Source organism: Myotis davidii, unplaced genomic scaffold (assembly GCF_000327345.1).
Source record: "Myotis davidii unplaced genomic scaffold, ASM32734v1 scaffold135, whole genome shotgun sequence".
Classification (NCBI taxonomy): Eukaryota; Metazoa; Chordata; class Mammalia; order Chiroptera; family Vespertilionidae; genus Myotis; species Myotis davidii.
The window spans coordinates 8,031,425-8,046,446 of record NW_006289813.1 but is presented as its reverse complement, the minus strand read 5'-3'; the positions used below and the strand labels follow the sequence as shown (position 1 = coordinate 8,046,446).

At 58.0% G+C, this 15,022-nt stretch overlaps 1 protein-coding gene across 2 annotated transcripts in view; it reads left to right on the top strand.

Moving 5' to 3' along the window:
- SLC9A3 (solute carrier family 9, subfamily A (NHE3, cation proton antiporter 3), member 3) overlaps positions 1-15,022 on the top strand; it is a 75,868-nt gene that overhangs the window by 51,723 nt on the left and 9,123 nt on the right. For both annotated transcript variants that reach the window (XM_006762450.2, XM_006762451.2), the window contains exons 2-6: positions 7,434-7,736; positions 10,942-11,102; positions 13,171-13,249; positions 13,948-14,125; positions 14,774-14,994. In XM_006762450.2, coding sequence (XP_006762513.1) covers positions 7,434-7,736; positions 10,942-11,102; positions 13,171-13,249; positions 13,948-14,125; positions 14,774-14,994 — 942 coding nt within the window. The remainder of the gene's footprint in view (positions 1-7,433; positions 7,737-10,941; positions 11,103-13,170; positions 13,250-13,947; positions 14,126-14,773; positions 14,995-15,022) is intronic.

Here is a 15,022-nt window from a genome sequence, read left to right as displayed (position 1 = left end):
CCGCCTCCAACACTCCCAGCCTTCCCGCTGTAATTTGTCTCTTTGATGCTTCTCGGCCTCTGTATCTATTTTTTTGTTCATTAGGTTATGATGTTCTTTATTATCCATAAATGAGTGAGATCATGTGGTATTTTTCTTTCACTGCCTACCAGGCAAATTTCTTATCTTTGTTTGCTTAAGATTTTTTCCTGGGGACTTTTCTTCCTTCGTTTGAGAGAGATGTTTCTGTCTTTTCATTGTGTTTGGCTTTCTAAGTTTGATTATATGAATTAGACAAAATAGCTCTCTGTGAGTGTTAAAAAAGTGGCCTTGTCTGGAAGCAACTTCTGTGAAGGCTGTGTGTGCTGAGTGTTTGGCAGGCTGATCGGAGCCTGACAGGAGCCCACAGAGCCTGGGGCACCGGCTTGTTGGGCTGGAGCACCTCTGGGCACGGAGGCCAGGTGCATGTTGTGGTGACACCTGTTGATCCTGCTTGCTCCCTTTAATCAGAGCAGAAATGGGCTCTGAGCAGTGCGGCTGGGAATATGCTGCTGTGATCCTGTAGGCAGGCCGAAGCCCCTGAGTAGAGCTCCTCCGCCCCCGTCAAGGTGGAAACGACGTAAGCAATGGTCCTCACTGGCACTTCCACCCTGGAGAATTCCCACAGCTCCCAGAGAGCGTCCACAATTTCCAAGTCTTCCTTATTTGGTCTGTTTCTCTCACTTGTTATTCAAAAGCTGTTCATTCCTCCCTCAATTGTCTCTCAGAAGAAATTTCTTTCTGTATACATGTGTATTTCAGTGTGCTTGTGGGAGGGGGGTGATTCAATATCCTCTTATGCTGTTGCCATCTGGAATCCCACTATCTAGCCCGTTAGGAAAAATGTGCCAATCCCTGTTCTAGTATCCTGCTAAGATTTACAGTGTGTTAATTTATTATATTTTCCTTTACATCCTTAAGCACAATTTTTTTTTATTTTTTAAAAATATATTTTTATTGATTCCAGAAAGGAAGGGAGAGGGAGAGAGAGATAGAAACATTAATGATGAGAGAGAATCATTGATAGGCTGCCTCCTGCACATCCCCTAGGCTTAAAGGACTTTCCAGGCTCATCAGTGTTCGTGATGAAGGGGTGCAGGGTCTCCCTGTCTGTCGGACATGGGGTCACCGTGGAGAGGCCCCGCCTTCCATCGTCCTCATGTCTGTTGCTCACAGTGGCTTGGAACTGGCATCTACGGCTTTCATAGGAACTCCCTAAAGATTTCCATTTTTTAATTTAAAAGTTGACAAAGTTTGCTTGAGTTTAGTAAACATGCGATGTTTAAAATACTTGTGGTTTGTGAGCAGAAGGGCCAGTCCTCCAGGCCCTGTGCACGTGGTGCAGGAAGCAGCACCTCCCTACCTGCCAGGGACCAGGGCTCCTTCCCAGCTCTCCCCAGCGAGAGGCCAGGGTCTCACTCTGCTTGGTCTGACGGTGACTTCAGAGCACTCATCTGGAACATCCTTTCTGGCAGGAGGCGTGAGGTCAGTTAGATAATATTTGCGGACACTATAAATATCATTGCCTCCTGCCCTGGACTCGGCTGACACATTTACTATAACTCCTCACAGGGTGCCGAGTGAGCACAACCGGTGCGTGGAGGTCAGAGAGGAGTGGACTGGTGGGGAGCGGGTAGAGCCAGCCCCTGTCCTGGAGCAGTGCTGAGGGGACCCTGTACCTTGTCTGTAGAGTTCATGCTGGGGACCCACCTATATGTGTATCTGTGTCTGTGTGTTTATCTGTCTGGGTCTGTGTGTGTTCGTGTTATATCTGTGTGTGTATGTGTGTGTGTGTGTGTGTGTGTGTGTGTGCCTGAGTGTGGCATTTCAGGTCCAACGCTTACCTGCTCCTCCTCCAGGCGATGTGGGTCCCCAGTGCTTCCCATCCCTCTGGAAAGGTGTTACTGTTTGCTCTGGTTAGTTTGTGCACAGGGTTAATTGACCAGGCTTACACACGTTAAAGTAAAACCAGAGGATTTACTGTGCTGCTGCATTTGCGTGGACTCAGCTGAAATCTTGTGGCGAGATCCTTGGAGGCGGCAACCACGCAGGGCCTGACCCAGGATGAGGGCCAGGCTGTGTCTCGGCGGGCATGACACACACAGCAATAGCCTTCCTGAGCCCCTCGGTGCCAGCTCTGTCCGGGGCCTTCCCCAGAAATGGCTGGCCGGCTGGCCAGCGCCTTCTGACCTTTGACATTTGTCAGAGATTGTAATTAGAACTAAGAGTGTGTGTCTCCTGCCGTTACCTCCCTGTGGCCCTGCCGTTTGCGCTTAATTAGCTGCAACTCTCTGGTCTTGGCAATTGGTTACCTGTGGGCTTGGAAGTCACTTTGTTCAGGCTCCTTGTTGGAAGACACCTGCCCAGCAGGGGCGCCCTGGACCGGCGGGCCTCGCTCTGCTGTGTGGTGGTCTTGTGTCCTTGGTGCACTTTGATTTTGTCCTGCACAGACTCCCACGTCGGCTCTCACTGTCATTATCACTCCATGCTGGCGGCCTTGGGAGTACATGTTAGTGTTGGTTGAGTTGGAGTTTACACCGGGCTGCTGCTGCCAAGGAAGGAAGTGTTTGAGGTGTGCAGGGAGGGGTGTCTCTGGCTATGGCTGCCCGTGTGGGCCCGCAGGGTGACGCCCACGGGATGGCGCTCTGCCCTTTACACACCACGAGTCGCATAAAGCACAGCCCCTCAGCCCTTCCAGCTGGAAAGGTCTGGCTTCCTCTCTAGCAAACTCAGAGTTTTGCTGCAGGAGGTTACATTATTGCCTACTTCCCAGTCCAGGCCGCTCTGCAGAGCACGGATGTGGGATCCTGGGCCTTTCTCTGTGTTCATGGCTCAGGCCTTGGACAGGCCCGATGTGGAGCCCAGAGCTGTGGGTCCAGAGGAGACGGCCAGGTTCCTGCTCACACATGCCTGCTGGTGTCTTGTCCTTCGGACGTAAAGAGAACAAAGGCTGGGAGGGACCTGAGGCTCTTCCCTCTGCCGTCAGTGTCCAGGCGGCCATGCCCACCCAATCACGTGGCTCCTCCAGCCTGGACTGAAGTGCGGGGTCTTCTGGTGATGAAGCCGGTGGTGAGGAGCAGGGCAAGAGCCTGGAGCCCCGAACCTGACCACTCTGTGTCCTGCCCCCACCCCCTGGCGCCCTCTTTGCAAGCATCCCCAGAGGACCACGCTGCCTGAGGTGGTGGGGTGACAAAGCTGTTAGACTGGAGGTTGCTACACAAGCACGGCTGAGGGTTCTCCCACCTTCACACGCACGGGGCTGCGGGCGTGGACAGATAGTGCCTGAAGGAAAGAAAGGCCCCCTGTGTGCGGTGCTTGTGGTCACCCCTACCCCATCACCTCGGTAAATGTTCACAATAACCCTGAGACACGAGCACTATGACCCCATCCTGGGAATGTACAGGCAGGAAGTGTGTGGCCTGCAGCGACTGGGGTCCTGACCAAGAGCTGAGTCCGCCTGTGTCCAAGGACCATGCCACGGTGGCCAGGCCCGGTTCTGGCCGGAGAGCCTCGCCATCAGCAGTGGGAGCCACGCCGCAGGGCACTTGGAGCCAGAACTTGGCTTTCTTATTCCTAACATGTCCATTATGTGCTTAATTGCTAACCCACTAGCAAATAGCCACTTTAAGCCTATCACGTTTTCAGTTTAATTACTAGGAGCTCATTACAATGCAGCCTGTCGTCCGAGAGGGGTCATGGGATTTGAGGAGAGCCGCCCGCGGGCCTGACCTATCCCGGTCTGGCAAGACTCGCTCGAGAAGAAATCCCATCAACCAGAGACCCTGGGATCTGGGTGAAAATGGGGAACCCAGACAATCTCAGACTGACTCCCCGTCCCCTTGTCCCTGAGCCAGAAAGATAAACCAGGCACATGAGTCCGAGCGTTGAAGTGGAGGGAGGACAGAAATTGCAGCTGAAAAGAATTATTTCCCCAATATTAGGGGAAAGAAGGAAAATCAGCATTGAGAGGTATCCTTGCTACAAGGATGTTCTCAGGATGAAAAAATGTCCTCCAATCGCCAGACAGAAAAAAAAAAAAACAAGCCGGCAGGTGACTCGCGCAGGTGAACTAAGAAAGGAAAGCAGCTGATCTGCCCTCCTCCTCACACCACACAGAGCCAGAGGGGATGGGCCGCATCTGGGGGAGGTTCTGGGAGCTCTGTGCAGCCTCAGGACACAACTCCCGACAGTGAGAAGGTGAAATCCAGCCTGAGAACTCGCGAAGTCAGGAACAAATGCTGTGAAGAAACAAGTCACAGAAAAGGACAGAATGGTTCCCAAACTTGAAGAGACGTTAGATGGAATCCCCTGGGGTGGTGGTGCTGTTTCTCACCTGCCTGGGACGAAGACAGGACCCCCTGCCCCCCACCGTGGGCAGATGTGATAGGCACTTCCACTCAGGTGAGCCCTCCAGTTTAAAATGCGCCCACTCCCAGAACCCCACCCTCACAGTGCGCCCAGCGCCGACGGCGGAAGTTCAGACACACGTGCCTGTGCCACGCGCTGTGTGCAGGCATGTTTCTTTCTCGGGGAGTAAAAAGGACACGTTGTTTTCTTCTGTGGGTTTTGGGGGCTTGTGAGCAAGAGCATCTGCTCTGAAGCTGGCCTGTCTGTCATCCTCTCATTTCCCGAATTAATAAGATTGTGTAGTAACCAGCTGCCATACAGGAATGCGGCCAGGGATTAGCCGTCGGTGCCGGCGAGGACTTCCCGTCCCTAAAGTGCAAAGTTTGTTGTTATTGTTTTTAAGGAGAAGCCTGGTCCCTGGCACCTTCCCGCCCCACTGGCCCTGCCTTTGTCGGAGGGAAATGCTCATGATCCGTGGTGCATCTCCAGTTTTGGAGAGATCGTGACTGAACCAGAGCCAGCTCTGGGGATCCTGGCTGCCTCTCAGCAAGGGGCCTTCCAGAGTTCAGAGGTCACTCGGTGCCCCCCAAGTCTGGCCCTGAGCCCCGTGACCCTCGGTGCTATGTGTTTTGGTCACTGGATTCTGTCTTCCAAGAGGCCTACAGGTCACTGGGCACCGAGCTCCCCACCTTCCAGCTGCTGTGGGGGCTTTGCTGGGCTGTAAAAGGCAAGAGGACCAAGCGAGGAGGCTGCCACCAATACAGTCTCTGCTATAGCCTGGCCAGGACAGCAAGAAGGACAGAAAACACACATTTTATAGAAAACAGTGACTTCTATGAATGGTGAATGCAGCTAGAGCCTTCAGGAGGGTGGCCCCAACGCCGCTGGCTTGAGGCTCCTGGGAATTCCTGGGGGCAGGAGAGGATGTCACCCCCACCCCAGAGAAAGGCGTTTCCTCACTGGTGGCCCAGTCGAGGACAGAGAAGCGGGGCCAGGCAGGGGCAGGGGCCACTGGCCTTCTACACCCAGCTCCTGGACACCCAGTCCGTTAGGAAAGAAGAAAAGACCATCAGCTCAGCTCTCTCTGGACATTCATAAACAATTAGGGAGAGTCTGGAGGGAGGGACACGTGCCCCGATCCTTTCCACAGTCCACCAGGGAGGGGCCCTGAGGCCCGTGAGAAAGCAGACGCCAGGGGCGGCCCAGGACCTGCTGAGTCTGGTGTCTGGAGTGGGGCCCTGGGCCCTGCAGGGGCTCTTGTGCTGCCGATGTGTGCGGATGTCAGGGCCACAAGCCACAGGGAGGGCAAGGCCTCCCAGGTCTCTTCCCAACGCAGAGGGCAGCCCAGTGTCCCAGGGCAGGGGGAGCATGTTGTCTCAGGAAGAGACAGCCTTCCTGTGCCCTTGCCTCGCCGAGTGCGAGGATCCGGGAGGCCAGCTGCTGCCGAGGGAGGACGGGGGCTCTCGGACGCTGCCGCCCGTGTGGAAGCAGAGCTGGGCCGGGGTAGCCTCGCTGGACGCCTCCTTCCTCACCCACATGAGGGCCCCGCCCAAGCTCAGGGAGAACTCCCTGCAGGGGCTGTGAGGCCAGGATGTTGTTCTGCTGAGCAGCCAGGCAGGGCCGGGGGATCTCCAGGAACCCGGCCCTCCGCTCTCTCCCTCGGGTGGTCACCCTGTGGTGCCACTCACGACCTGTCCTCAGGCATGTGGCCACGACCAGGCGCCAGCCTCCTGGGCCTCCAGGTTTCTCCATGAAGGTGGGAATTCCCTCTGTCGGCTTCCTGGGCAGCTCTGCTGGGGTGGGGCAAAGAGATGCTGCCTCCACCCGATGTGTGTGTGTGTGTGTGTGTGTGTGTGTGTGTGTGTGTCATATATCAAAGGGGAAAGCAGGACCTGATCAGAATGCAAGCTGTGCAGCCGGCTGGGGGCCCTTGGAGGACCTGCAGGCCTGCAGGGGTGGGAGTGGGACCCCTACTGGGTCCCCAGGTCCCAGAAGCATAGCCCATTCTGCCTCTGCCCACTGAAACCTGAACTTGACAAACATGCAGGGAGACCTTGTAGTCATAGGTCACAGGCCAGAGGCCCTGGTGCCCGGAAGGTCCTGTGCTGGGCCTGTCACTCAGCCCCTTAGCCCAGTTGGTAAGGGCTGTCCACAAGGAAGAAGCAGGAGTGAGACCTCCTTGCTCAGGGAGCCCCCACAGTGACCAGTAATTACAGGTGAGGAAACAGGCCAGGGAGGGTTGAGGCAACCTGGCAGCAGGGGTGGGGCTGGATCAGAACCGGCAGGACCCAGCCTCCGAGCCAGCCACCTCCTCCGGCCTCGCCCAAGAATTCTTCCCGTGATGGGGCAGGGTCTGCACAGGGCACAGAGCCTGGCAGGACACACCCTGGCTCTGCCTCCCTCTCCTGCCCACTGGGATCCTGTCAGCTCAGGAGACAGCGCTCCTCAGAATTTCAGAGAAGGCCTCTCCGTAAGCAGGACTTCAGTGGATGAAAACGAATAATGATGCCAAACATTGCTTAAGCAGGAGCCCACTTCTGACAACATTCCAGCTATTTTGAAATCAGGCTTAATGTGGAATTATCATATTTTTTCTGAGTCTTACAATAGAACAAAAGAGAAATGGACTCCAGTAGGCTGTGCGGGCGGGGCCTCTGCCTCGCCTCCTAAGATCCTGGCAAGGTTGATGGCCAAGGGGGCCCAGGGGCCAGCCGTGGGTGGGTACCTCTAGCCACAGTCCCCCGAAAGCTAGAATGTGGGCAGTGAGCTGGTTTCTCCAGGGAGCCCTGGAGACCCTGGTTTTAGAAGACTCTGTTCCTGGGAGGGGGTCATTCTCTGGGCAGATGGGGAGAGCCCTGAGGAGGGTGCACTCTGGCCAGGTCCTGAGGGGCAGCTGACAGCGGACTGGCCAGGCTGCTTGAGTGGGACAGAGGGAAGCATCCACAGACTGGAAGTGGGCCTTGCTTCTTAAGCCCATGTCTGTCCTATGGCGCCAGATGGCCCCTCCTATGGGGTCCCACTCTCCCCTTCCCATGAGGTCCTGGCCCCTGACGCCCTCTCCCCTGCAGGCTTCCACCTGTCCCACAAGGTCACCAGCGTGGTCCCCGAGAGTGCACTGCTCATTGTGGTGGGCCTGGTGCTAGGCGGCATCGTCTGGGCAGCCGAACACATCGCCTCCTTCACACTCACGCCCACCGTCTTCTTCTTCTACCTGCTGCCACCCATCGTGCTGGACGCCGGCTACTTCATGCCCAACCGGCTCTTCTTCGGCAACCTGGGCACCATCCTGCTGTACGCTGTCATCGGCACCGTGTGGAACGCGGCCACCACCGGCCTGTCCCTCTACGGCGTCTTCCTCAGCGGCCTGATGGGTGAGCAGGCACCCCCGTCCCCCTCGCGGGCTCTGCAGGGCGGGCTCCTCAGGGTGGGCTCTGCCGGGTGGGCTCTGGGCAGCCCTATCTAAGAAAGCCCAGGGTGCAGAACACAGACCTAAAAAGCGGTGTTTCAGGTCAGCGAGAAATGCCACAGGGGGGTCCACTGAGCCCTCCTGGTTTGTTTAAAGTGAGGCTGAATGCATAACTGGCTGGTCCATGTGCAGCCCAGCATCCCCAGGCCAAGGTTATGTGTCCTGCTTGTGAATGAGGTCCTGTTGGACCAGGGTGGCCAGTAGGCTGGGCAGGTAGGAATAGTCCAGCTGCTGTCCCTCCCCTTTGGCAGGGAGGTGGGGTCCAGCCTCACTCCCCTGTCCCTGAGCCCTCACAGGCAGCGAGGAGTAGGCCTCTCTGGCAGAGGCCCCTGGCCCCCATAAACGCTCATCTAAGCAAAACGTTTGGGTGTCCTTTCTACCCAAACCTTGGAGAAAAGGCCACACCCTTTCTATGCACTCAAAGCTACTCCCCTGCAGTTTGGTTATTTCATTCAGCCCTGGCCTGGGGGACCTGTGAGGTGCACCCCACCCATCTGGGTGTCGGTCATTATCTCCCTGGGAAACTGGAGCAGGTGAGGCCAGTGGGTCACCTGAGGCCTCGCACAGATGTGTCTGTGCGGTGCAGCCCTACGTGCTGTTCTGTCTGGGGTTGCTGTGGCTGCCCTGCTGCATCATGGGTCTGCAGGTTTGCTGCCAGCACTGGGTAACCAGGGCAGTGAGAGGGTGAATGTGGGCACCCACGGGCGCCTGTCTGAGCACTCAGCCCCACCTCACACACTTCCTCCACGGAAGCCAGACTCCTGGGGGTGAGCCCAGACGGCGACTTCCCATCTGATTGAAGGAAGAGCCTCGTACCACCTGACACCAGGCACCACGCGAGCCCCTCATCTCCTCCTGGTGACAGAGGAGGTGCATTGAGAAGTAAGAACCCTGACGAAGACTGTCTCCTCGCCCAGCACATTAGTCACCACAGGACTTTGTGCTTACCCATGGGGCTGTGCTCCCTCAAGCCCCCCACTGTGGGCACCAACCCCTAGGCCCAGCCCCGAGAGACCTACACGGTTGGCGATGCCCAACCTTGGACACACCTAAAATGGCATGGCCATCGCTCGGGGGTGGGGGGGGAGTCTTGGAGTTTAGAGTAGGGAACCCAGGACACAGCTGGTCAGGCTGGGCATCAGCCCAGGTCATGGAACACAGTGGTGCCCAGGGGCCAACATGTCTGTTCTGCTCCCGGGTACACAGAGCTTGGAGCCAACGGAGCTAGGAAGTCAGGATCCGTCTGTGCAGACCAGTGGCTCAGGCCCCTCGCACCCTTCTGAGGAAGGGTCAGCCCATGTGTCCTGGATCGCTGTCCGGGCGAGCCACTCAGGGACAAGCCCTGCAGAAGCTCGGGCGGGCAGCTGGAGATGCCCCTGAGGGGGTGAAGCCATGGGTCTTCTTGCCCGGGATGGAGAGAGGGGTTAGAACATGCAGTTGGGCGGCCGTGAGCCCATAGTCCAGTCCACAGAACTGTCCTGGCAGGGCCAGTGGGTGGTGGGCTCTCCCGCCAGGGAGGAAGGCAGGCCCCAGGTCACATCCTGCTTGAAATGAGTGGCTGGCTTCTGGAATGTACCACTGGGTTGGTCAGCATCCTCCACAACTTGAGGCTGATGTTCAGGGAGGCCTTAAAGATTGATGGCCTGCAATGGAGAGTGTGAGTCTGGAAACCCCTGGAGTTTGAACTGTGTTCTCACATCTGCCCACTGACAGCTTCTTGGGTGGGAAAACAAAACCCATGACCCCCACTCTAAATAGGGCATTTTAAACTCTCCGGGAGCCAGTGCTTTTAACACCTGTCGCTTCTTCAGGACGGTGGCCTGGTGCCAGGCTTGGAAGCTGTAGGAACTCACAGAAAACTCCCTCGGGGGCGCCAACCTCTCTGCAGAGACCGCTTTCCCTGAGGGGGCTCTGGGGGCGTGGCTGGGCCCTGAGGAAGAGTGGGCTCCTGCAGATGCTGGTCCCAGAACGCAGGGCAGCATTCAGCCCACGTGTACTCAGCCTCTCCCACCCTCCCTCTATCATCCTGGCCCTGTAGGTGGGCCTCTTCCCGCCCTCAAGGCCTGACTGGCTCCTGAACCCCTGGGGTCCACTCTGGTTAGGGAGGGGACTCCATACCAACAGGGCAGCAGGAAGGCCCACAGCCAAGGCCCTCCTCCAACCAAGCCCAGCTGAGCCAGACAGGCACCTCCCTGAGGTTGTGGGTTCGTCGCTGGGAGACAGGGTTTGCACATGATCTGGGACAGGAGATAACTCTGGGAGGATTGCAAAGGGTGAAAGTGCACTTCAGCACAGTCTCTCCACCCAAGGGCGCCCAGGAACCCCCTGGGCAGGAGCCGTACAGCAGAAGGAAGCAGGGGCTGGCTCCACATGGACCCACTCCTTCCAGGGCCTCGCTCCTCCCCTCCTAGCACCCCCAAATGTTCCATTCATCTCCCTCCCCTCCTCTCTCCCCATCCCCCTGTAGCTGGTTCCCCTCCCAGGGTCTGGTGAGGCCTGCCCCACCCATCACCTCCTTTTAGGCCCACCCTGGTTGTTCCAATCATGACAGAGGCATCATTTCCCTGGGAGGCCTCCTCCCAACCAGACAAGCCCCCGATGTCTTCCCAGCACCTATGACCCTGCGTCTGTATTCACGCTGACCTAGGCTGCAAACTCCCCGGGGCCGGGGTCTGATGGTGTGTCACATGGCCAGGCACCACCTGAGCCCCTCACCTGCCTGCAGTGAGCTCACCGGTGAGCCAGCCAGGAGCGGTCAGCCAGGCCCAAGGGGAGATGAAGAAGAGAGCCAGGGTGGTTAGTCTCCTCTGGCTGGGCTGCTGCCTTTCTTGGAGGACTGTGGGAGCCCCTGAGGGAGGCTGGTTGTCTGACCCAGGTTCCCACACCAGCCAGCCTGAGCCCTAAGAGTCAGAGGCCCCACCCTGAGGGTTCCCAGCCCGGCAGCTGCCAGGCCAGCAGCCGGAGGCAGCCCCAGGAAGGCCAAGGATGTGCTCCTGCTTCCGCTCCCCATAGCTCCTCTTCTCTCCAGGTCCTGGTAGCCAGGGGACGCCGCAGGGACCCTTGCTCGCCTGGCCCTCTAGGTCCTCCCTGATGCCCCGCTTGTCTCCCAGGAGACCTGAACATCGGGCTGTTGGATTTTCTCCTGTTCGGCAGCCTGATCGCTGCTGTGGACCCGGTGGCCGTGCTGGCGGTGTTTGAGGAGGTTCATGTCAACGAAGTCCTGTTCATCATTGTCTTTGGGGAGTCACTGCTGAATGACGCTGTCACTGTGGTGAGAGAGTGGGGGAGGGTCCTGGCCGTGCCACAGAGCAGCGTTTCAAAGCTGTGGGTGGGGGGACCCTTTTATTCCCCGGGCATCATTGTGTCCCTCGGTGACGTCGGCACGCAGAGAGCCTGCTGAGGTCGCCCACAGAGCCTGCGTCTGCTCATTGGCCCCAACAGCCCAAAGGCTTCGTGGTCCAAGGCATTCCGCAGCTCCTTCCGCTGGGCCTTTTCCTCCACTAACCCTGAGGCTGGCTTTTGTAATGCGATTTCTTCATTCTTTGCTTCATGGTTCTTGGTAACTCCCTCCCCCTCCCCCCACACTTTATTCTTTCATGGGTGATGATTTTTTAAACATATATTTTTATTGATTTCAGAGAGGAAGGGAGAAGGAGAGAGAGATAGAAAGGTCAATGATGAGAGAATTATTGATCGGCTGCCTCCTGCATGCCCCACACTGGGGATCAAACCCAAAATCCAGGCCTGTGCCCTGACTGGGAATCAGACCGTGACCTCCTGGTTCATAGGTCGACGCTCAGTCACTTAGCCAGCTGTTGAAATCCCACGGTCTCTGTTCCCAGAAAATGGGGGTCTTTAACTTTGGATCCACAGTTGGGCTCTCCTTCCTGATTTTCCAAAGAGAATGCATACGTAAACAAGCAAAATCTCACCTTTTTTATTTATTTATTTGTGTGTGTGTGTGTGGGGGGGGGGGATGGTCAGGGGATAGTGATTGTGTGCTCAGGAAGGTGGTTTTCCCTCAGAGAGATGGTCCAGGGAGCTGGGCAGGGCCCGTGGGTGGGCAGGGGCTGGAGGCCAAGTTACCACTATGAGAAGTGAATGGAAGGTTCCTGAAACGTGAGGCACTGTCTCAGCATGTGGCCATCTTGCAGTTCTCAAAACCCATCCCCAAATGGGGCCATGACCTCCCTGGAAGGGAACGTCCCTCTGAGCGGCTCTAGGCCTGGCTGCCTGTCCTGCCCACCGTCCCCCACCTGGGCCCAGACCCAGCGGGACCTGGAATTCCCTGTTTGCTCTAAAAGTGCCTGTGGCTTCTCTAAGAATTTCTGGTCCTGATGTCCCTTCAGGGTTCAGGAGGTTGAAGGGCCTAAGGGTAGATTGCACCAGATTCCTCTGCCGCAGATGAGATAGTCTCAGGGAATTAAACGTAATTGGAGACTAGACGCAACCAGAAACACCCTGCACGGGCCCTCAAGGCTGGGGCTCTTCTGTCCTGAGCGCTGTGTCTCTGTAGAGGCAGGAGCTCCTGCTGCAGCCGGGAGTTCTCCCCTCTCCCTCCCACCTGGGTTTTCACAAAGAAGCGGGGCAGGTCGAGGTCTGCTTCCAGCACCCTTCACACGTGTGCCCGCCCCGGTGCACGGCACCTGTGGGGCTGCGTTTGTATGCACAGTTTTATTCATCCGCCCCTTGGGGGTCCTGGAGAGCACAGACTTCGGGGCACAGAGAGAAGTTTCCTCCCGAGGGGCCTGCAGCCCCCCCACACCCCCTCCAGGGAACATCTCAGCCTCCTTGGGGTGGAGCCCGGCGCATCGTTTAGGGGAGCTCGGGCTCAGAAAACACAGCTGTCTCCACAACTGAGGCCTAGGATAAGGTTTCGGGGCGTTTTATCTGAACGTCTTGGTGGGATAAGGTTTAAAGATCAACATGCGAAGATGCCAGGGTGTGTGATCCCACATCAGGGGGCAACATAACAGCAAACTCACCAAGGATGAAACTCTGGGTTTGTCCTGGAAAATGAAATTGAACGCAGTGGCTTAGTCTTGTGGCCGCCCCTGTTTTGCCCAGAGTCGGAAAGGGCCAGGTTGCTCCTGAAGGCCCTCGTTCCTTCCAGAATGTCCTGCCTCCCAGGTCCCACCTGCTGGCTCATCGCTGGCCTTCGTGCTAGTGACCATTACTGCCCTGGGAGGACTTCCCTGCCAGCGGGTTGCAGGCTCCGAAATCATGGCTGCCCCAAGCTCCTCTCTCCAGCCCTAAGTCCCGAAAGGCCTGGGGTCCAGGACGGGGAGGGTCAGTGCTGATGGGCTGACCCGTGTGTGCTTTGCCTCTCTGTCCCCCAGGTCCTGTACACCGTGTTTGAATCTTTCGTGGCGCTGGGTGGCGACAACGTGACTGGCGTGGATTGCGTGAAAGGCATAGGTGTGTGGCTGCGGGGTCCATATGTCAGGGGGATGCCAGGGGAGCGTCTCTTTCTCCAGAATGTGGGCCGCCTCTTGGCAGCGCCCCTGTGGACTGTGGAGCTGGGCAGGGTCAGGCGTTGGCAGCAGGCCTGCCCCTGGGACCCATAGCCTGACAGTCCTTTCTGTCCACAGTGTGTTTCACAAACACGATTTTATGAGGGGCCAGCCACCCTGGGAAACCCGGGGGTCATCGCCCGTTAGACCCACGAGAATATGGGGACCAGGGGATATGGTGGATGATGTGGGTCCTGGTGTCCGGAGGGTCCTACGTGCTTCTCTGGGCCGGGATAGTGACAGCCTGGCTGTGCCTGCAGGCGCAGGGCTTGGTCCTTGCTGCAAACTTAGACCCGAGGGCCTCTGGTCACAGTGCTCCTTCTGTGATGGGGGCGGGGAGCGGGGCCTGTGGGCTGCAGGACTGCCTCCCCCCCAGCTTTCCACGCTGAGGCTCGAGGAGTCCAGTCCTCTCTTCCAGAGAACGGGCCTCTTGTTTGCTGAGCTGGGGGCGCCTCTGTGGGGGGGTTACCAGGCAACTGCCATGAGGAATGGCCTGGAAGGAAGGCCAGCCCGACCAGCCTGGCCCACGCCACATGGGTCAGGCCACGCCGAGGCCACAAAGGGCCATTTAGGCAGCTCAGCGTTGCGTCCTGCCCCTTGCAGTGTCGTTCTTCGTGGTGAGCCTGGGGGGCACGCTGGTGGGGGTCGTGTTCGCCTTCCTGCTCTCCCTGGTCACCCGCTTCACCAAGCACGTGCGCATCATTGAGCCCGGCTTCGTGTTCGTCATCTCCTACCTGTCCTACCTCACCTCCGAGATGCTCTCCCTGTCGGCCATCCTGGCGTAAGTCCTCCTTGGCTCACCGAGCGCCCTGCTGAGGGGGGTGGGCTGTGGAGGAAGAGGGCCAACCTGGGGAGCGGGACCCACCCAGATACGGGGGAGGGGGAGTGGCGCCTGCTCCCGAGCCCTGCAGGAGGCACAGCCTTCCGCAGCCCCTTCTCCAGCCCACTGTCTGCTGGCCCACTTCCCAGCCTGATGGAAAGTCACTGTGAGGGCCAAGAATTTGATCTGTTTAGCTTTTTAAATAGGGAGTTGGAGTTCTGATGCAATTGTCAGAGCTGGCCCACACCCGCCCCTCCCTCCCGGGTCTGCCCTGCCCCTCCCCTTCGAGCCCGCCCACCCACCGGCTTGGACAGAAACAGGCAGCCTGCTCTGCAGCCTAGGGTTCCGGTCCCAGAGGCTCACATCAGATGGCAGTGATGTTGGGGTACTGGAGCTGGGCATGGGCCAGCTCAGGGCCCTGGTCCCCAGCAGGAACCCTGAGCTCATGGAGAGAAGGGCTGACCAGGGAGGTGGATGTCTGTCCAGGACCCAGAGGCCTGGAGGTCCTGCCAGGGGACAGCAAGCGCTGGGTCTTGGGAACAGCCCCACCAGGTCAAGGGGGAGCGGCGTGTGGCCCTTGGCCTCACAGCATGTCCTCCCATCCCCCAGCATCACCTTCTGCGGCATCTGCTGTCAGAAGTACGTGAAGGCCAACATCTCGGAGCAGTCGGCCACCACCGTGCGCTACACCATGAAGATGCTGGCGAGCGGGGCCGAGACCATCATCTTCATGTTTCTGGGCATCTCGGCAGTGAACCCCGAATACTGGAAGTGGAACACGGCCTTCGTGCTCCTGACGCTGGTCTTCATCTCCGTGTACCGAGCCATCGGTGAGGGCGTGGTGGGGGGGGTGTAGTC